This window comes from Triticum urartu, chromosome 3A (assembly GCF_056163025.1).
Source record: "Triticum urartu cultivar PI428250 chromosome 3A, HENAU_Tu73, whole genome shotgun sequence".
NCBI lineage: Eukaryota > Viridiplantae > Streptophyta > Magnoliopsida > Poales > Poaceae > Triticum > Triticum urartu.
Window position 1 is genome coordinate 463,605,446 of NC_141875.1, and position 22,767 is coordinate 463,628,212.

Consider the following 22,767-nt stretch of genomic DNA (forward strand, 5'->3'; position numbering starts at 1 on the left):
CCAAACTCATGCCCGGGTCGAGAGATATGAAGTCTCCGACAAGTTATATAGTTGTAAGATGGAGGAGAATAGTTCTGTCAGCGAGCACATACTCAAAATGTCTGGGTTGCACAACTGCTTGTCTCAGCTGGGAGTTAATCTCTCGGATGACGCGGTCGTTAACAGAATCCTTCAGTTGCTCCCACCTAGCTACAAGAGCTTTGTGATGAATTTCAATATGCAGGGGATGGAGAAAACCATTCCTGAGGTATATTCAATGCTGAAATCAGCGGAGGTGGAGATCAAAAAGGAACATCAAGTGTTGATGGTCAATAAAACCACTAGTTTCAAGAAAGGCAAGGGTAAGAAGAACTTCAAGAAGGACGACAAGGGAGTTGCCGCGCCCGGTAAGCCAGTTGCCGTGAAGAAGCCAAAGCATGGACCCAAGCCTGAGACTGAGTGCTTTTATTGTAAGGGAAACAGTCACTGGAAGCGGAACTGCCCCAAGTACTTAGCGGATAAGAAGGCCGGCAATACCAAAGGTATATATGATATACATGTTATTGGTGTGTACCTTACCAGCACTCGTAGTAGCTCCTGGGTATTTGATACCGGTGCGGTTGCTCATATTTGTAACTCAAAACAGGAGCTGCGGAATAAGCGGAGACTGGCAAAGGATGAGGTTACGATGTGCGTCGGGAAAGGTTCCAAGGTCGATGTGATCGCCGTCGGCACGCTACCTCTACATTTACCTACGGGATTAGTTTTAAACCTCAATAATTGTTATTTAGTGCCAGCTTTGAGCATGAACATTGTATCTGGATCTCATTTAATATGAGATGGCTACTTATTTAAATCTGAGAATAATGGTTGTTCTATTTATATGATAGATATGTTTTATGGTCATGCCCCGCTGGTCAATGGTTTATTCTTATTGAATCTCGAACATGATGTTACACATATTCATAGTGTGAATGCCAAAAGATGTAAGGTTGACAATGATAGTCCCGCATACTTGTGGCACTGCCGCCTTGGTCACATTGGTGTCAAACGCATGAAGAAACTCCATGCAGATGGACTTTTGGAGTCTCTTGATTATGAATCATTTGACACCTGCAAACCATGCCCCATGGGCAAAATGACCAAGACTCCGTTCTCCGAAACAATGGAGCGAGCAACCAACTTATTGGAAATCATACATACTGATGTGTGCGGTCCAATGAGCGTTGAGGCTCGCGGTGGTTATCGTTATGTTCTCACCCTCACTGATGACTTAAGTAGATATGGGTATGTCTACTTAATGAAACACAAGTCTGAGAACTTGGAAAAGTTCAAGGAATTTCAGAGTGAGGTTGAGAATCAACGTGACAGGAAAAATAAAGTTCTTACGATCAGATCGTGGAGGGGAATATTTGAGTCACGAATTTGGCACGCACTTAAGGAAATGTGGAATTGTTTCACAACTCACGCCGCCTGAAACACCTCAGCGTAATGGTGTGTCCGAACGTCGTAATCGCACTCTATTAGACATGGTGCGATCTCTGATGTCTCTTACCGACCTACCGCTATCATTTTGGGGTTATGCTTTAGAGACTGTCGCATTCACTTTAAATAGGGCTCCGTCGAAATCCGTTGAGACGACACCGTATGAATTATGGTTTGGGAAGAAACCTAAGCTGTCGTTTCTGAAAGTTTGGGGATGCGATGCTTATGTCAAGAAACTTCAACTTGAAAAGCTCGAACCCAAGTCGGAAAGATGCGTCTTCATAGGATACCCTAAGGAAACTATTTGGTATACCTTCTACCTCAGATCCGAAGGCAAGATCTTTGTTGCCAAGAATGGATCCTTTCTAGAGAAAGAGTTTCTCTCGAAAGAAGTAAGTGGGAGGAAAGTAGAACTTGATGAAGTACTGCCTCTTGAACCGGAAAGTAGCGCAGCTCAAGAAAATGTTTCTGTGGTGACTGCACCGGTGAGAGAGGAAGTTAATGATGATGATCAAGGAACTTCGGATCAAGTTACTAATGAACTTCGTAGGTCCACAAGGACACGTTCCACACCAGAATGGTATGGTAACCCTGTCCTGGAAATAATGTTGTTAGACAACGGTGAACCTTCGAACAATAAAGAAGCGATGGCGGGCCTAGATTCCAACAAATGGCTTGAAGCCATGAAATCCAAGATAGGATCCATGTATGAAAACAAAGTATAGACTTTGACAGACTTGCCCGATGATCGGCGAGCCATAGAAAATAAATGGATCTTTAAGAAGAAGACAGACACGGATGGCAATGTGACCATCTATAAAGCTCGACTTGTCGCTAAGGGTTATCGACAAGTTCAAGGGGTTGACTACGATGAGACCTTCTCACGCGTAGCGAAGCTGAAGTCCGTCGGAATCATGTTAGCAATTTCCGCATTCTATGATTATGAGATATGGCAAATGGACGTCAAAACGGTTTTCCTTAATGGTTTCCTTAAGGAAGAACTGTATATGATGCAGCCGGAAGGTTTTGTCGACCCTAAGAATGCTGACAAGGTATGCAAGCTCCAGCACTCAATCTATGGGCTGGTGCAAGCATCTCGGAGTTGGAACATTCGCTTTGATGAGATGATCAAAGCGTTTGGGTTTACGCAGATTTATGGAGAAGCCTGTGTTTACAAGAAAGTGAGTGGGAGCTCTGTAGCATTTCTCATATTGTATGTGGATGACATACTATTGATGGGAAATGATGTAGAACTCTTGGAAAGCATAAAGGCCTACTTGAATAAGTGTTTTTCAATGAAGGACCTTGGACAAGCTGCTTATATACTAGGCATCAAGATCTATAGAGATAGATCGAGACGCCTCATTGGTCTTTCACAAAGCACGTACCTTGACAAGATATTGAAGAAGTTCAATATGGGTCAGTCCAAGAAGGGGTTCTTTCCTGTATTGCAAGGTGTGAGATTGAGCACCGCTCAATGCCCGACCACGGCAGAAGATAGAGAAAAGATGAGTGTCATCCCCTATGCCTCGGCCATAGGGTCTATTATGTATGCCATGCTGTGTACTAGACCTGATGTAAACCTTGTCGTAAGTTTGGTAGGAAGGTACCAAAGTAATCCCGGCATGGAACACTGGATAGCGGTCAAGAATATCCTGAAGTACCTGAAAAGGACTAAGGATATGTTTCTCGTTTATGGAGGTGACGAAGAGCTTGTCGTAAAGGGTTACGTCGATGCTAGCTTTGACACAAATCTGGATGACTCCAAGTCACAAACCGGATACGTGTATATTTTGAATGGTGGGGCAGTCAGCTGGTGCAGTTGCAAGCAAAGCGTTGTGGCGGGATCTACATGTGAAGCGGAGTACATGGCAGCCTTGGAGGCAGCACATGAAGTAATCTGGATGAAGGAGTTCATTACCGACCTAGGAGTTATTCCCAATGCGTTGGGCCCGATGGCTCTCTTCTGTGATAACACTGGAGCTATTGCCCTGGCCAAGGAGCCCAGGTTTCACAAGAAGACCAGGCATATCAAACGTCACTTCAACTCCATTCATGAAAATGTTCAAGATGGAGACATAGATATTTGTAAAGTGCATACAAACCTAAATGTCGCAGATCCATTGACTAAACCTCTTCCACGAGTAAAACATGATCAACACTAGAACTCTATGGGTGTTTGATTCATCACAACGTAACTAGATTAATGACTCTAGTGCAAGTGGGAGACTGTTGTAAATATGCCCTAGAGGCAATAATAAAATGGTTATTATTATATTTCCTTGTTCATGATAATTGTCTATTGTTCATGCTATAATTGTGTTATCCAGCAATCGTAATACATGTGTGAATACATAGACCACAACATGTCCCTAGTGAGCCTCTAGTTGACTAGCTCGTTGATCAATAGATGGTTACGGTTTCCTGACCATGGACATTGGATGTCGTTGATAACGGGATCACATCACTAGGAGAATGATGTGATGGACAAGACCCAATCCTAAGCATAGCACAAGATCATGTAGTTCGTCTGCTAAAGCTTTTCTAATGTCAAGTATCATTTCCTTAGACCATGAGATTGTGCAACTCCCGGATACCGTAGGAATATTTTGGGTGTGCCAAACGTTACAACGTAACTGGGTGGCTATAAAGGCACACTACGGGTATCTCCGAAAGTGTTTGTTGAGTTGGCACGAATAGAGACTGGGATTTGTCACTCCGTGTGACGGAGAGGTATCTCTGGGCCCACTCGATAAGACATCATCATAATGAGCTCAATGTGATCAAGGACATGGGATGATGTGTTACAGAACGAGTAGAGAGACTAGCCGGTAACGAGATTGAACAAGGTATAGGGATACCGACGATCGAATCTCGGGCAAGTATCATACTGGTAGACAAAGGGAATTGTATACGGGATTGATTGAATCCCCGACATCGTGGTTCATCCAATGAGATCATCGTGGAACATGTGGGAACCAACATGGGTATCCAGATCCCGCTGTTGGTTATTGGCCGGAGAGATGTCTCGGCCATGTCTGCATGATTCCCGAACCCGTAGGGTCTACACACTTAAGGTTCGGTGACGGTAGAGTTGTTATGGGAAATAGTATGCAGTTACCGAATGTTGATCGGAGTCCCGGATGAGATCCCGGACGTCACGAGGAGTTTCGGAATGGTCCAGAGGTGAAGATTTATATATGGAAAGTCATCGTACGGTCACCGGAAGTGTTCGGGGGTTTATCGGTATTGTACTGGGACCACCGAAGGGGTTCCGGGGGTCCACCGGGATGGTCCACCTGCCCCGGAGGGCCCTATGGGCTGTATGTGGAAGGAAACCATCCCCTAAGGGGGCTGGGCGCCATCCCCCCCTAGGGCCCATGCGCCTAGGGTTGGGGGGCCCTAAAGGGGGCGCCCCCTTGGCTTGGGGGGCAAGCCCCCTCCCCTTGCCCCCCCCCTCTAGATCTCATCTAGAGGGGCTGGCCCCCTTTCCCCTTCACCCTATAAATCGGGGGTGGAGGGAGGGCAGCGGCACCACATCCAAGGCGCAGCCCTCCCCTCTGCAACACCCCTCCTCCTCCGTTGAGCTTGGCGAAGCCCTGCCGGAGAACTGCGAGCTCCACCACCACGCCGTCGTGCTGCCGGAGTTCTTCCCCAACTTATCCTTCCCCCTTGCTGGATCAAGAAGGAGGAGACGTCCCCGTGCTGCACGTGTGTTGAACGTGAAGGCGCCGTTGTTCGGCGCTTAGATCGGAATCAACCGCGATCTGAATCGCTGCGAGTACGACTCCTTCATCCGCGTTCTTGTTACACTTCCGTTTCGCGATCCTCAAGGGTATGAAGATACACTCCCCTCTCTCTCGTTGCTAATCTCTCCATAGATTGATCTTGGTGATGCGTAGAAAATTTTAATTTCTGCAACGATCCCCAACACTTCCAATGTCATAATTTCAATGTTGTTTTAGGACTATCCTTTAACACTTAACGATATCCTAAGATACGAAAAGCATAATCACCAACAACACTTGAGCTAGTCCTAGAGGCAAGACTAGGAACCTTTTATTTAACCGTTTATCATTCCACACGTGCATATGAGCTTTTCACTGAATTGCATATTCTAGGATCATAGCAATTATAGCATAGAATATAAACTCTATAATTATGAATATGGAAATATAATAATACAAATATTATTGCCTCTAGGGCATATTTCCAACAAATAACATAGTCACAATACTAATGGATTTGATTGAAAGGTGATCAGGCGCACTTGAACCGAAGAACAACACATGATACACAATTCAGCCGAGAAATAATCACTAAAGATGAATACGGACTGAGAAATAACCAGTGGTGCTCAATGGTGACAGAAGAATTGGTGGACCAGTTCACTCTTCTGCAAAAGAGCTACGTCCGGTTGGAGGAACTTGTGATTGAAATGGGAGCAAACCTCCCTCCTTCTTATTCTTCTCAACGTGAAGTTGAGCAGACTTCAATTGATTTTACTCGTGGTAGATTCTTCTCAGCGATCTCCAAACCTTCAACAGACTTTCTTCACAAATCAGAATGACTCTTAGTTGCTGAAGACTTTGACTTGGAGACGATAATTACTCTTCGTCACTCAAGCTGACACATAACCATCTAGAGAGTTAGCAGCTCTCAAGAGTAATAGGCACAAGAACTCTTAACTCATATCTACTGTGATACTCAACCACTACCTGAGTATTGACTCTTGATTTTCTCTCAGTGGATTTTAAACTTAAATCTTATCAGAATCTCAATCAGAGCAGCCAACGAATAACATTGGTGCGGGGTGACTATTTATAGCCACGGCCTTCCCAAAAGGGAAATGACCATTTAGGACACGCGGTCCAGCCAATGGCCAACCGACACGTTTTCAATAGTCGGATTTTGAGCGCACATGACAACTTTACTTGAGGAATAAGCAAAGCTGACTCCTTGGTTCGAAGCATTTCTCTCGCAGCCCAGAAGATCTCCGTCTCTGGCTGACAAGTAAATGTACCAAAGCACAAAGAGATTTTTCTCAACTCTTATAGGATACGTTTCGGTTAAGCAGCACAACAGACATATGTCTCAAAATACTTATACCCTCTTAATAGTACGGTGGCCCTATGACTCAAGGAAAAAATGAAACGACGAAACAAATGCCATGTCTTCACTTCGTTTTCAATCTTCAAGGCTGCTGTCATTTCTTCTTGGACGTCTCCCGTACCAATTACTTTCACGTCAGCGATCCTTTTTGGGGGTCATCTCTGAAACACAATCCTCTCGAAATCAAACTCCTCGAAATCTATTAATCTTCTCTACATCGCAAAAGACTTTCACTGTAGTTCATAGCAAACTTCTCGGAAGATTATGACAATCTTCCCGATACACCCGGGACTATTTATCTCTATGTGCAGTAGCAAACAAATCACTCCCTTAATGTTTATGACAGCAATCTCTAAAACAGAAGGTGCAGGTAATTACACCAACAAACTTTGACCAAAAAAATATGTATACACTATATTTTGGGACAAAGGTAGTATATGCGACTTAGTCCAAGGAATAGAATCCCGACAGAGCATGATGGTACAATTTACTATGTGTGGCTCGCGGCAAGGAGAAAACATATGATGATGGGCACATAGCTGATATTCGTAGAAGTACATTTTATTTGAGGTCATATTTTAGTTTCCAAACTTTGTTTCAAGTATACATCATTCTCACACATGTAAACTCAACTATTAACCATATCGGAATTATTCTTTTGGCTGTAATGCTTTCTTCATATAGCAAGCAACTAAGGTGCCTAAATCAAATTGTTTAAGACTATTCAGGATTACACTAAACATTTACTCTTTTTTATATCGAATACGCATGAGTGTGCATATCATATATTATAGAAGGAAATGGTAGAAACCCTCCACAAATGAGATTACACTGTTATATACAGGAAGCCCTCGGCCATCCCACTCGACCACTACTCCTTTAAGGACTACTCACTATTCTCCCACACTGCAAGTCCCAGCACAAACGCTTCGACTTCCCCTCGCAGTAATCCTGCCTGTTTCCATGCTCTGACTTCGCGTTCAATGGCCTTGAGCACCTTGTGTGTGGATGGCGCCTCTCCGTCGAATACCACTGCATTACGGTGAAGCCACAGCTCCCAGAGGACCAAGATAGAGATTGTCCTAACGAGCTTCCGATGATGACCAATTTCTTCCTGCCTGATGCACCACTCCGAAAGGGACTCTGTCACCGTTGGGGCACGTTCTGGTTGATCCAGGGCCTGGCACACCTTGCTCCAAACCTCTCTAGCGAAGACACAGCCGATCATGATGTGGGTGATGGTCTCCTCATGTTGGTTGCAGAATGGGCACAAGCTTTGGTGAGGCAGTCCCCTTCTAGCAAGGCGGTCGGATGTCCAGCACCTATTCCTTATGGCCAGCCAAGCGAAGAACCGATGCTGTAGGGGTGCCCTTGACTTCCACGTGAACTCCGCCGTTGGTGCAACCTCTAGTCCCGCGAACTTGGCCGCGTACGCCGATCTTGCCGAAAACATGCCATCCTTCTCCCACGCCCAAAGTATCTTATCTTGTGCATCCTCATGCAGGACTACGCCCTCCACTCGCTGCCATAAGCCCAAGAACTGGTGCAGTGTGTCGGTCGTAAGCTCCGGCCTAACGTCCTCCGCCCATGAGTGATTTGAAAATGCCTCCGCGACCGTTCGTGTTGATCTCGTTTGCCTTGGCACCCTCGAGTATAGCATGGGTGCTAGGTCCTGGATTCTGTAGCCGTCAACCCACTTGTCCTCCCAAAATAGTATGTCATTTCCATGTCCTACCGTAGCTGTGGTCGCAGCCCGGAAGAGTGCTCTTGATTCCGTTGAGGTCGTGATTTGGAATTCTGCCCAGGGCCTTGTAAGGTCAGTACGCTGCAGCCATGGCCATCTTGCCATCATCGCGGTGTTCAACCACCTCAAATTTGGTATGCCGAGGCCTCCGGCCCACCTAGTAAACACTTACTCTTGATTAATAGAGAGAACAATAACTTTACTAATGCAAAGGTATGTGTTTAAATTCATTAAAAACAATCTTAAATAATGACAAAGTTCATGTAAAGTACAAATCTGATGCTCGCATCTATTATACTACATCCTAAATGATTGGATAGCTAATGAACGACTTGTCTTTTGTGTGAGAGTCTGGTTTAATAGGAAAGATATACTACTCATATCAACAAGGAATTCCTTCTTATTCGGTAGCCCATTCGAAAAGAACTTCAAAGTTAAGTGTGCTTGGTTTGGAGTAATTCTAGGATGGGTGACCGACTGTGAAGTTGGTCCCGGGTGCGCACGAGTGAGAGGACAAAGTGCGCAGAAAAGACTGGTGTTGGTCCGTGGGGCCAGACTAGATCCCTCCAGGCGTAACGGCCAGGAACCGGTGGCTATGGCCGGGGTGTTACAATTGCTATCAGAGCCGACCCTCACGGTTACACGGGCATGCGCGGTCAGGTGCACGGACATGTGGCTCTTGGCACGTGTGGCCCGTTGTGGCACATGACATGGCACATATGCTGCACTCGACGCGCATACGTGTGCCAAGAGGGAACGTTCTTGATGGGCTGACGAGGATGACTCCTTCTTTTCCGGGAGCCCATTCGAAAAGAACTCCAAAGTTAAGTGTGCTTGGCTTGCAATAATTTTAGGATGGGTGGCCGACCAGGAAGTTGGTCCCGGGTGTGCACGAGTAAGCACAAACTGCGCACAGAAGATGTGCGTAATGGCCGGGAACCGGTGGCTATGGCCGGGGCGTTACATTTTGAGTCCTTGATATACCAGACTTTTGAATGTTTTTGTTCAGCGATTCTTTGTCAACACAACTATGCCTTGTCCTAGACCTTGAATCATTGTACTCCTGAGTCCAGGTACAATGGAAAATATATGGCCAATCCAAACCAAATTCAAACAAGTTTGTGTGAGAGGACGAACCTGATCTAGACGCACGGGGAATATGCCCCAACTTCCTTGCTCGAATTTGAGATGGACACGGATCGATCGGTATTCCATGTGGGGAGGAAAAGAGACATGAGAGAGTTTGAGAGAGAGACGTGAGAGATCAAGAATGAGACTACAATTGCTTCAAGTTCAGAGATTGAGACGTAAGAGCTTTAGAGAGAGCAATTGAGACGTGAGAGCTTTAGAGAGAGAGAGAGGGAGAGAGGGAGAGAGAGAGATTGAGACGCAAAGATTGAGAGAGAGAGAGATTGAGACGTGAGAGATTGAGCGAGAGATCTGTTTTTTTTACTCTACGGCTTGTATTTTGTGATTAACGTTGGAATTTTTTGGCAGTCTCTGAGGTAAAATGAACTAGAGACAGCACAAAATCCGTGCAACAAACACGAATGAAATACTGAATCATTTTGCCATATTTTATATCCATTAGATAACTCTAGAACAGTGTCCTGTCTCTGAATTATGGTGCAATCCGAAGAACAGTAGGCAGACACTCAACATAATGATGATAACATCAGGTTAATTCACAGGCACTAGCTACATCAGTGTTGCAGCAGATCTCTGAACCAGTAGGCCGACGCCTTGGGGTGCCGTTCTAGGGTGGGGCTGTTGAAGTCGACGTACACGATGCCGAACTTGGATGTGTAGCCATACATCCACTCGAAGTTGTCCAGGAGGGACCACGCAAAGTAGCCAAGAACGTTGGCGCCGCCATCGATGGCCTTCTTCAGCTCGCGGAGGTAACTCCGGTAGTACCGAACCCTTGTGGCATCCCGCAAGTACTGATCGCGGGTGAGGTTCCCTGGTTGATCCATTCCTGGCAACACAAAGAGTTTTTCCAACTTTTCTGTTATGTTTTCATCTAGGATTTTATTTTATTTTTAGTTGATGATGACGACGACATTAGCACATACGCATGACAAGATGCTTGAGAGGCATGAAACGGAACAAAGAGATATGGGACTCCAGTACCGTTTTCAGTTATGAGCATCGCTGGATTTCCATACTTCTGGCTGATGTAGTGCACGCATCCGTACATCCCCCTCGGGACGACATAAGGCCATTTAGAATTCGCCTGTAACGTGCAATTCACGCACCCACAAGACTTATGGTCGGAGAAAATAAAGCTGAGAAAGGTTTCAGCTAGGAGCTTCATACCCTTGGTCCAATCGGTTTGCCATTTCGCTCAACTGCAAAGTTTCGGCTATAAATTAACGATGAAGCGCAATAATATATATTACTGGTGTAAAGTAAAACCTGCAGCTTAAGACAGGAAGAAAACTCACATGAATAGGTAACCTGCAGATCGGCTGAGTAGCTAGTCGGCCTCTGCTGCACCAATTTCTGCCCCTTTACGAATTCAGTTGTGTATTGATTGACCCCGATCCAGTCCGCTGAGCCCTTGACCACTTTAGCTTCATCAGGAGTGAACCTGGGCAACCTCTCTTTCACAAGGTCTTGCATTATCTGTGGGTACTGTCCGTTTATTAGTGGATCAAGAAACCTGCATCAATGCAACTTTCATTGATATATATTTTTTTTATCTAAATAAAACTCTTTGTCAAATGCATGATACTAGTATGGCCGTACCAACCAACAAGGAAGTCCATGGCTCTTTGAGCTGCAGCTTGGTCTTCAGTTGAGTTGCTAAGAGCCTCGTACCAACTGACGTCCAGAACTATTCCAACCTTCCCTTGCTGAGCTGCCTACATTTTGTTTCTACTATTCTATCACCAATCTAGACGGAATGATCAATGTTCACGACAAATCTGATATCTCAAGATTATTTGTCACTAACATGCCCAGTGAGTTGGGGAAGCAATAATGCTTATATATACATTCATGGATATATACACAATCACAAAAACAATCTATTTGGACACAATTAATGCACATTGACCATGCGCCAAGACAAAATTATTTCGATAATGATTTTGTAAGTGAAAATTAAATCAAACTAAACTCCCTAAGGCTGATTATATTATAATATACTCTTATAGTTCAAGTAGAAAAAAACCTGATAGTTGTTCCGGTATCTTGCAACTGCATAACCATGTGCTAAGAGAAAATTATGACCAACAATGTAAGGCTCTGTTGCTGAGTTCCCACCAGCGGAGCATTTGGTGCACCTTTGGGGAGGAGTCGTCGCTATATCATAACCACCAATCGCTACTCTACTTGGTTCGTTGAATGTAAACCAGTGCGTTACACGGTCGCCAAAGGTCTTAAAACAAAAGTCTGCGTAATCTGCAAATAGTTCCCTACAGAAGAAAAAAAAAAGAGGTCTTGAAACAAAAGTTAGCGTAATCTGCAAATAGTTCCCTACAGAACAAATATTACGAAGATAATCACGCATGCTGCTTCGGCATAGAAAAATAAAGTGATTGTGTGTTGTACGATTTACTTTTTGAGTAAACATACAAAAACTTCTGCATCCTAATGTTCATTTGAATATGTGAAGTCACATTTAATAGAAAATTATGCATGTAAAAAGAGTAACTGGTAATTTGTCTAAACAATTTTTCCTGTATGCTTCTAAATCCAAACTATAAATCTAGAAATACTCTGAATGGGAATGTAAATCTAGGACATTAGTAAATAGAAAGATCGATTGCTAGTTTGACTTACACTGTCTTTGCATTTAACCAGCCTCCATACTTCTTCTCAAGTGCAAGAGGGAGATCATAGTGGTAAAGATTGACATAAGGAGTAATGCCTGCTTAGTTTTCATGGAAACATTCAGATATGAGATATCGATGTATTTATTTAGGTTCCAACGGAAGTTTCACAGGTCGAAATGAACGCCTAGCTATGCTAGCTGTACCTTTGTGAAGCAGGTAATCTATCAGATTGTTGTAGTACGCCACACCTTCTTCGTTCACTTTTCCCTCGCTATCTGCAGAAATAAATGATGAATCAGTGGTGTCAATCAACAGCTTGCGTTCAGTCAGAGAAATATGGAAGTTGGGGTATACCCGGAAAGATTCTGGACCATGAGATGGAAAATCGGTAGGCGTCGAAATTCAATCCTTTCATGAGATTAACATCTTCCTGTCCCAGCATATGTAAGAGGATTAAACGTGAAAGATTGATTACTCATGTATGTTTCTGTTTGCTTCAGACGTCGTACCTTGTAGCGATGATATTGATCTGTTGTAACGTCGGCGTTTTGATTTCCCACAACTTTTCCTGTTTATTGCAGCACGGAATATGAAACTGGCGTCAGAAATAAAATAAAAAACGGAGTTTAGCTTAAGGCGGCACAAGTGAAGTGAAGAGGAAGAGGTAGGTCATTAAGCGGCACCTGGCGTATGCGCGAAGGCGTCCCGGATGGAAGGGCCGCGGCCGCCTCCTGTGGCCATGCCCTCCACCTGGTACGCCGACGTCGCCGTCCCGAACACGAATCCCTTGGGGAACGACGCCCGGCTCAGCCCACCCAGCCAGCGCGGGCGGCCTGGCGCCTTCGTGGCACGGACGCATGCTCCTCCCCCGTGACCGTGGCCATGGAACGCCGCCACCAGGGCAAGCAGCAGCAGCATGCACCTCGCCGACCTCGCGGTCATCTTGCAGAGCTGCAGGGCGGGCAGTGGGCAGTGGCAGCCTCAGTTCACACCCACTCACTAGTCACTAGTGCTGGAACTTCAATTATACGTAGAAACTGCCGTGGGTTGAGCTTTATTTATAAAGCGGAACAAAGTCTATTTGATGTCAAAAGTGGATTGAGTGGGAATTGTATTGTTTGGTGGCACTAAATACATTCTACTGGTGTTAAACTAAATTGTCCGGTATTGGTGCGAGCCTGGAATATTTTTTCTCCGACACCAAAAAAATTAAAACTTTTTTTCTCAAAATACCTAAATCTATCTTTGTGATCAAATTTTAGTTCAATGTTGAAATCAATACAAACTCTTAAGTTCTTTGTAATCCAAACTCAATGTTTAGATCATCAAATATTTGATGCATCAATTTTAGTCCGGTCTCGGTAAGGAAAATTACCTAGTGTTGAACTGTCTGATCGGAGTAGCAGCAGCGCAACACGGCGGCTGAAGCGAAGGCTAGAAGGGAAGCAGTTAGGACCCATGAAGCAGGGGTAGGTGGCTGGAGGCAGCAGCACAATGGCCCAGGAGGAACGTTGACTCGGCGAGATTGGAGCTGGTGCCCGGAGTGGCCAACAGGCAAGGACGTGTAGGGCGGCTGGTGGAGATCGGAGGCGGTGGACTGTAGCACGCCATGAGTACGACAGGAAGGCAACGCGGCATTTGGCATTTTGAATGGCTCATAACTTTTGAACATATATTCGTTTTGATTTGGTATATATATGTTTCAATTCCTGGTGCCAAGCCCTTTAGAACAAGATCAATGTTCAATACATTTGAAACATATTCAAATTTCAATGTTTCAATCCATTTATTTCACTCAATCGATTTAACTATGTGGAACTACTTAGTTGTGAAGCTGCTTCCTTAGTTGTAAAGTCGCTTACTTCAATTTAACGTGAAATAACCTAGTATTCCGATGTTACCTTTTATATTACTGTTTGGTAGGCAAGTCACCCTTGAATAGCCATATTCCTCTTGTTGGGATTGTTTCACTCTATTATCATGTCTTCCATTACCATCAACAATGGTCGGCTCGACAATTAAGATTGTTAGATCGAACGAACATTCCAAACATCATGGCTTCTTATGCTCCTCGTATTGTCTTGGCTCCATGCGAATACCAAATCATGTCGCATGGAGGTCATGGATTCGCAGAATAATCAGTGCCTACCCATGTAGGTCTTTGGATCATGTTGTCTGGGCACTTAAATTAGACGACAAGCATTACACATGACACAAATAGTCAACCTAATAGCCAATCATCAAAGCAATCTCACAAAATATCACCATAATGATTAGGCACAAATGTATCTCATTGATTCCCTAATTCTCTCATGCCCAGGGGAGCGGGGATTGCACGCACATGAGAGAAGAATAACAACCAAACACAAAGATCAAATGAAACGGAATTGTATCAATATTACTATAGTTTTTCGCGACAACATAAATGGTTAAATAAATTGTGATCGATGTATCAAAGTACAAATAGAGTTTACAAACCCTAGTCATGCAAGTTGGAATCTCCTATGATGGTGGTGGTGTCAATGGTGGAATGGAAGATCATCTTGTAGAGAAACCCAAAACGGTCTAAGTGAAGCAGTTCTCCTTTGAATCTCTCTTCCTCCGCTTTGGTCAGTGCTTCTCCCTCTTTTGTTATTATGTTCCTTCTCGTCCAATTATGAAAGTCGCTTACATAGATGAGGGGAAGGCAAAGGTGCCTGGTACGACCACTGGTATGAGCAGTTGCGCTCATACCGTGTACCGTCTTCTCTTATGTTGACACCTGATGTAATTCCCTTCAAAGGAAAAGTTGTGCATTTCCTCCTAAATCACCCAAATATGGCTCCAAATCCTCCCAAAGATGTTTGTGCCTGCAAATCGAGCAACGAAATAAGGTTTCTCATTTTTCGTGCATATCGGTTGTGAAATAGCGAAAACCGGTGAAACCCAAGGTTAAACCAAGCAAAATACCCTCATAAACCCCTATATAAAATGGAGCAATCGTCGACACACTGTGTTGCTCCGCCTAATGCCATAGTGCACGAACCGTGATGTTTGTGCCCCAAATGCCACGCCTAGCGCACGCATTGGCACAAGTGCATCATGCAGTTGCCGCCTTCCTTGTCTTGTCAGCCGCCGCAACAGCCAAGTGTAGCAACCTCCACCAACCGTTGAAGTCCACAGATGACCGGACAGGGGAGGCCATGGGAGTGAGTCTAGTTCAACCAACTCAGAGAGTTTTGGCTCAACCTGCAAATTTTGCAAAAAAAACGCGTATGCAATGATGTCATCGCAAAGTTGGTCAACAAGTCCCATGACAGCGGAATACAATGCCCAAACGTATCTTATGAATGTCGTTGCATGTTGATGTGAGCTTAATGGGTAATTCGGGTATTCTTGCATGAAGTTACCAAAGTGAATTTTCCTAACAAGTCCAGTGACATTGTTTTACTCAAACCGGATGAGTAGAAGTAGGCCGCCATTTTCTCATCATGCATTGATATTGGTCTTCATCATGTGTGACCACTTCTTGGCTTTGCCATCCATGAGGCTAGTGTTGGCAACATGATCCTAGACTCCTTAGTGAACCTTGCGAGCTCAACTTGCTCGGCCTTGATTTTTTCTCTCATTGCATCCATATTTGCCTTCTCCGTCTCAAGCTAGGTCTTCTCTCTCTCTCTCAATGGACATCCTCTCCTTCTCAAGTTCCACCTTCGTTGCTTGGATCTCTAGTTCTCCATGAAGCCCTTGTATCTTTCCTCCATCCTTTCTTTTTTTTCTCTTTTCATTTGTGAACTTTTTGTGGGAGATGATCCTCGTCCATGAGGACGACAACGAGCTCACCGCCCCAGTTTTAGCATGCGGGTACATGATGCCCCCCCCCCACACACACACACACACGCGCACACACACTTGCCTCTCATGTCCATCCACCCCAACTTACTGTTAGGAGCTTGAGCCATCATTGATTGTTTACTTCTTGGATGCAAGATTGGAGTTCTCACAAGTCGAGATCCTTCCATTTATCTACCTTGTCCAACTTGATCCAACAATGAGCCAAGATAAATGGCTCTCCCTCATTGTTTTTGTATAATGTTATCGCCAAGTTCAACTAGCAAATGAAATACATATGAAACATAAAAATGAATGAAACACATGATGAAAATTGCAAGTGAGAAAACCTTTTAATTTCCATCTAATAAAAATAAGTCATAATGTTTGTCCAATAGGTTGAACCCCTTTGCTTCACATATTGGATCAACTCTTAGCTCAACTCATGCCACGCACAAAAATTGATCCTCCTTCGTCATGTATGCACCTCTTTTCAGTTTCTTGGTTGATTCCACAACCTCGGTCACATCCATGCTGCACAAATCCATGCAACACACACACTCAGCCGCGTCCATGCTGCACAAATCCATGCGGCAAGGACGACAGCTGCTTCAAGGGTGGGGAATGACACCGAGGGCGGATGGCAGGGAAAAACGGCGAAGGCGATCAAGGTGGGAGTTAAGCACGGGCTACAGTGGGTGGAGAAAGAGGGGAGAGTAGGGTTGGGTTGTTGTGATGTGGGGTACAGATAGGGTTCTCCGGGCTGATATATTTGGGATGAAAGTGGGGGATTCAGCAATCTGGACGTTTAGGGCATCTCCAACGCCGTGCATCAAATCAGACAAACCAAATGTTATTGGACATGTCTGGACGTGTCCGCGGACAACGGTAGTGGAGCCGGCCATCCAAAGCGATTCGCCAAATGTCCACCTTTGTTTTTCTCCTATATCCGAAGCACTGAAAATAATTAAAGATAAATATCATTCTTAGTCCATAATCATGATGTGCAAATATTCCAGTGCAACAATAATTCAAGTATAAATATTACAATCCAAACATGAACTTTTGCAAATAGTTCAAATTTGAATTCAACTTATTCAGACACATTTTTTAGTTCTCCCCACGAAGGACCCAAATGCTCAACAAATCATTCTGCAATGCTTATGAGTTGCTCGATGGCAAATATGTTCATCAAACGTCATTGGATTCTGCCTAGGAAAATCGATAGGATCACCCATCTGCTCAAATTTCAGACCGTGACGAACTCTATCACCCACATGCTCCACAATCATGTATTCATGTTGTACATGATCACACAAGCTGCCATCATCTCCCACAACATCTCTAGATCCCATATTTTTGCAGGTCCCCAAACAATTGCAAAACGGGCTTGGAGCACTCCAAATGCCCTCTCCATGTCCTTTCTAGCTCCTTGTCTTTCGGCAAAGTGAGATCTTTTCTCACCCCTTGGATTAGAGATGGTCTTGACGAAGGTCCCATGAAGGATAGATACCCTCACGAAGACAATATCTCATGTTGTAGTCATGACCATTGATGGTATAGTTGCACGAAGGAGCTTCTCCCGCACACAACCTTGCAATGGAGACCGCTACAACACGTTGATGTCACTGTAAGACTTAAGACTGAGGCATCCCAAAGAAAGTGTCAAATCCAGAGCTCTTGTGATGCAACTGCTTTAAGAATGATGATAAGCTTCTTACATTGCCTTTTGTATAGCATATGGGAAATTCTTCCATTGCTAACGCATGCAACCTAGTGATCCGAGCATACATTATGTTTGCTTCAAACTAAACAACATAAACGTCAATAATTTTGGCTGTAATGTTTGCTTCAAACTAAACAACATAAACGTCAATAATTTTGGCTGTAGCATTTGGTTGAATACATGCCGCATGTGGTGTCCGCCATGGACAGCAACGTGCAAGGGCCAAGGGTACCTGGGTCGTGGCCGGACCAGGGTGGATGGGAAGCGTAAGCAAGTCGAGGCTGCCGCCCAGGTGGAGCGGCAGAGGTCCAAGGCCTGAGCAGCGAAGTGGTGCTACAACTGCAACGAGGCTCCGGGTGGGATTTTATTTTTGTGAGTTATGATGTCCCATGTGGCGGTTGTCCACCTCTGGAAACGGCATGTTTGACAATTTTGATTTATGGATGAAATCATTTCACAAAATAAATTGCCCCTAAAAAAATTCACTCAGCTGATCATTTTTAGTGGTGCCCGACACGAAGGCGCCACACATGCAGCACCTGACTGACAGACGCTACACGCCTAGCCAGCGTCGCACCCGTATGATCCGAAAATTACTAAGTCAGTGTGCAGAGCCTGAGAGCTAGGCGCCACACTATGCAATGTAACGCCTAGCCTCTAGGCGTTGCACTAGTGGTTGCTTTTGCACATTGACTTAGTGATTTTTAGGCAATCCGGGGTGCGCTGGCCAGGCATGTAGCGCCTATCTGTAAGGTGTTGCACAGTATAGTGTGGCGCCTTCGTGTCGGGCGCCACTTAAAAAGGTCAGCTGAGTGAAATTATTTTAGAAGCAGTTCATTTTGTGAAATGATTTCATCCACAGGTCAAAATTGTCAAATTTGCCTCTAAAAACCTCCCCCAGCTTTGCTTCCTGTTTACAGGAATCTAAACATGCTGACAGTCCATCAAAACTTCCGTAAACAAAGTGTCCAGATGTTTACGGGCGTTTTGATGCACCACACTAGAGATGCCCTTAGGGAGTAGGGTAAGCCCTTGAAGCGGATTTTCTGCCCAAAACTGTCCACGAGCATACGAGGTGATGTCCTTGGAGATACCCTTGTGTTCTCATTTCTCAAGAAGAAAAGAAGAATTAACGGACTTATCATTAACTGCTCTTCATATGTTTCTAAAAAGACTGCTGACGGATCTGATCTTGTAAATTAGAAGCCGTGGAATATGCAAGAAAGCTGCAATACTCCTGGAGTAATCAGACGGCAGTTGCCAACAAACAGATTACAGTGTTCACAACTTAAGCTTGAAGGTTTGTCGGTTTCACCACTAAAGCTTGAAGCTTGAAGACCTACTTGAATGGCAGGAGTTCAACTACTTGAAACAATTAAAAATGTCATCCCAGTAGCTGACATATTGCGGTTACTTGGATGATGATTTGTGCTTCTTTTTGGAGTGTGATTCTTCATTGCTCGCAACATATGACTCGATTTTCACATTTTCCTCGGCTTCACTATTTCTGAATTTCTTTGCCTTTTTCTGCAAATAGGGAATAATGCAATTATTTAATACTATTATAGTGGACTAACAGCACATACACTCCCTCAAAAAACAGAGATCAAATGCCAAAACAAGTTTAAAAGAACAGACACGAACTAAATATGTAAAGCATGAAACAATAACGGCTATGTACCTTTAAGGATTTTGTGATATCAGCAATCTCGTTGGCATTAGTACTTTTGGCAGATTCAGATAGACCAGCAGTGTTCTCCTGAAACAAATAACAAGATTTAGTAACTCTGCAAGAGAAAGAGAAGCCAACTGATGCATAAATAAATACACAGAAGGAAAATCTGACCTTCGGTGGAACAAATGCAGCTTCTCTCTTTCTTTTCTTTTCTTCTGATTTCTCTGATTGCTTATCTAGCTTCTCTTGCCATTTCTTAGCTGACTTCTTCTTGTCACTCATGAAATACTCACCACTCTCCAGTTCAAGATCAATCTACATCCATATTGACAAATTAAACAATGGTTTCACATAACTAAATAAAACTATCCAGCAGAAATGAACATTTACAACCCCCAACAGTACAAGAAAAAAATCTATTGCCTACATGTTTTGCTTCACTCAAATTTAAATGGGGCGTGCTACGCGTCGGGTCACGAGCTGTCAGATTTGCCGTATCAAGCGACCGAGCGCGCCCCACCATTGCAACACAGATCTTTTGCAACAGTTGTTTTGTTGCATTTTTTGCAACCGAGTTTTTGTTGCAATTTTTTTTTTGCAACCGAGGTCTTGTTGCAGAAAAACTTCGCAAGAGAAGTTTTGTTGCAAAACATAGACCTTTGCAACACTACATATGTTTCAGAAACATAGTTCCTGTTGCAGAAGCGCGTTCGACAAAGGATGGTATGCGGGCTCTCAATGGGACACGTGCAATGCGGGGAGGTGGCGGACGCGGCCGCTGCGATCCGCCAGGTGATGGTAAGAGTTTCCCAATTTAAATAGCTTGGAAAATAACATTAATGAATTATCTGCATAGGATGGACAGCTGCGGATGCTATTAAGACAAAGGTGCAGGACAAGACCGCTAACCACATAACAAGTCATGAATGAACTGGTGAAATCAATATGGCAAACTGTACAACAACCCTGGAAACAATGAGTGAAACAAACAATTGACTTTACCTTGCTAGGCTGCTGAGGCGGCGGAAAGGGTGTGTATTGTTTCTTCTCCTTAGTATTGGGCTTCTTTTGCTTGACATTCTTTCTGGAAAACAGAAAATAATGAAGTGAAGATGCACAATGTACCTTTTAGAGATAGTAACTTCCGAGCAGAAATATGATGCAAGTTCCTTACTTCTTAAAGTTCGGTAGAAACCTGTCCCAACTTTCAGTGGCTAGGGCAGGATTTTTAGCCAGCTCACGTTTAATAAGGAGTTCCTGCTTAGTTTAATAACACTCCATAAGAAACCATATTTTACATTCCTTCAGAGATTATATCTAAAAAACAAAACAAATCACCTTAATGTGGTACACTGGATGCTTTATGTTCTTTATGCAATCCTCTACAATCTTCCGGACCTGTTTCAGTCCCTTAAAGGAACCCATGGCAGCCACAGTATTTCCCTTTCATGATGGAAAATACGCAATAATGGCAGTTAATAACACCAAGATACAGCGTTGAAGGAGGTGGACCCACAATGTAACTTTAAATGCAGTGCAAAGTAAGAAATGAAGCACACCTGTACTAAGATGTAGCAGCCAGTCAAAATCTCTATAGCCTGTAGTAACATAAAACATGTTCAGAAAGGGCTGTCTACTGTTCTGAAAGAGATTCATCCATAGGACAGCAACCATGTGAGATATTTACCTTAAGGGTCGACAGGTTAGGGCCCAAAAGGCGTTCTCTCCTTTTGACAAATCTTTCCTGTGGATAGCACACCGTTAGTTTACTGAAATCTCAAACCATCCAAAAATAGTTTACTGAGGCTAAAAGATTACTTCGTTAACATTGGCAACAGAGCACAAATAAGTCCTGATGCCACATACTAACAAGTGATTCTCAGTGCAAACTTAATAAGAATAATTACATAATACACTGGATCACAAAAAGAATCCGTACGTGATTGGTTTCATCATTTTACTTTTGGCAATGCAAAGTTTCTCCTAGCAAATGCAAATCTTGTCTTTGCAAAGTTTCTCCTAGCAGAATATTAAGGTAATCAAGATAAAATCAAAGCAATCCCTTCAAACAAAACCAAGAGGTACAAAACTGAAGTTAAACAATGAAACAAAGTGTACCTTGTTTCTTATGATGCTACCAATCTTGACAATATCACAGTTCATCTCATCATTGAGCACTTTAATTGCCTGTGGGAAAACACAATAGAAGTTTATGGATGAGACTACTCCTGAACAAGGCATCAAGGTGTGTTGGTGACCATACAATAGGTGCAGGCAGAAGTAGGCCACAGGTGGCAAAAGACACAATATGCCCTATTGGGTAGGGAAACCACCCCCCTCACAATTTCAATACAGCCGCCACAAGGCATATAATAATTAATAGAAATTGCATAACAGTTAAGGCTTGGTAACAGAAACAATGCATACTTGGGGTGCAGGGACACTTCGCGACAAGAGCTTTATCAGGTCCCTGGCCTTGAGAATAATGTAGGGGTCCCTGGTCTTCCTGGTGGTGGAAACCGTCATGGATCCCTCCACCTATGCGCAAATCAAGAGAAATACCATAGAATCATGACACTACTTAAGATTAAGAACAATGCAAAGTCCAAACAATCATAACAAGTCAGTGGCATACCAAATTGAGCTCGCATGAGACTCCAAACTCCTTGAGTGCGCCCTTGACGATCGGCCATGTCTCCTGCAGATACTTCTCTGCGCCCCCAAACAACAAGCCGCGTCAAACCACGGATTCAGTGACTAGAAAACTACAACTACTTCCTCCGTCCCATAATATAAGAACGTTTTTGACACTAGTGTAGTGTTAAAAACGTTCTTATATTTTGGGACAGAGGGAGTAGCTCCTAACGAGCAGCACGAGAATGAGGGTGAGGGCGGGATTGGGCACCTCGGTACTGGGGGAAGAGGGTGGAGAAGGAGCTGACTTCCAGCAGGCCGCCCTCGTTCCAGGAGGGGTCGAACTTCTCCACCGTCCAGCGGTCGATGTTGGGGTCATCGTCCCACGGCTTCTCCTTCTTGTGCTTCCCCTTCCGCTGCCAGTTCTTCCCCTCCGTACCTTCGGCCGCCGCATTCGCTTCGTCTGCCGACGCCATGACGGCCGGGAGGGATAGGATTTAGGTGGGTTTCGAGTTAAAGGGGCTCGAGGCGGCGGTGGTGTCCAGGCTGCGAATTAGGGTTGACGATTGTACTGCCGCCGACGGGAGGGGAGGAGAGTGAGGGGGGATTAGAGAGAGGAGTGGGAGGGTTTGGGCTTGGGCTTGGGCCTTCCGGGTTTCGGCCTAGCTGCCCGACGCTCAAAAACTAAAAGCCCAACACTGATGTCCGGAAGAAAGTATACTTTTCCCCCTCAAATCTCCCCTGATGGATCAAATTCCCGTGAACTCCAAATCCGGATAAATCACCCTGAACTTTGGAAAACCGGATAAATGTAACCTTG

The 22,767-nt window shown here is 44.3% G+C and overlaps 2 protein-coding genes across 2 annotated transcripts; both read right to left on the reverse strand.

Moving 5' to 3' along the window:
* Positions 1-9,912: 9,912 nt before the first annotated feature.
* Positions 9,913-13,139, reverse strand: LOC125544391 (beta-glucosidase 7-like). The gene is made up of 11 exons (XM_048708068.2): positions 12,786-13,139; positions 12,612-12,670; positions 12,457-12,532; positions 12,306-12,377; positions 12,110-12,197; positions 11,499-11,742; positions 11,072-11,187; positions 10,768-10,985; positions 10,640-10,671; positions 10,454-10,556; positions 9,913-10,298 (listed from the first exon to the last, which is right to left on the reverse strand). Exons 1-11 carry the CDS (start codon positions 13,042-13,044, stop codon positions 10,024-10,026), a joined length of 1,542 nt encoding a protein of 513 aa, XP_048564025.2. The 5' UTR covers positions 13,045-13,139; the 3' UTR covers positions 9,913-10,023.
* A 5,659-nt stretch (positions 13,140-18,798) lies between these two features.
* LOC125544392 (RNA-binding KH domain-containing protein) lies at positions 18,799-22,552 on the reverse strand. Its single transcript, XM_048708070.2, has 12 exons — positions 22,219-22,552; positions 21,949-22,025; positions 21,741-21,851; positions 21,432-21,500; positions 21,001-21,057; positions 20,873-20,911; positions 20,652-20,756; positions 20,488-20,570; positions 20,316-20,397; positions 19,485-19,628; positions 19,320-19,397; positions 18,799-19,165 (listed from the first exon to the last, which is right to left on the reverse strand). The coding sequence occupies exons 1-12, from the start codon at positions 22,421-22,423 to the stop codon at positions 19,049-19,051; spliced, it is 1,167 nt and encodes a 388-aa protein (XP_048564027.1). The 5' UTR covers positions 22,424-22,552; the 3' UTR covers positions 18,799-19,048.
* Positions 22,553-22,767: the final 215 nt, after the last annotated feature.

Coding starts and splice junctions, on each gene's coding strand:
- LOC125544391 (XM_048708068.2), bottom strand. CDS start 13,044: ATGACCGCGAGGTCGGCGAGGTGCATGCTGCTGCTGCTTGCCCTGGTG. Junction 12,533..12,611: donor ATCAATATCATCGCTACAAG/GTACGACGTCTG, acceptor ATGCTGGGACAG/GAAGATGTTAATCTCATGAA. Junction 12,198..12,305: donor AGATTACCTGCTTCACAAAG/GTACAGCTAGCA, acceptor AAAACTAAGCAG/GCATTACTCCTTATGTCAAT.
- LOC125544392 (XM_048708070.2), bottom strand. CDS start 22,423: ATGGCGTCGGCAGACGAAGCGAATGCGGCGGCCGAAGGTACGGAGGGG. Junction 21,852..21,948: donor TCTCATGCGAGCTCAATTTG/GTATGCCACTGA, acceptor ATTTGCGCATAG/GTGGAGGGATCCATGACGGT. Junction 20,912..21,000: donor CTAACCTGTCGACCCTTAAG/GTAAATATCTCA, acceptor ATGTTACTACAG/GCTATAGAGATTTTGACTGG.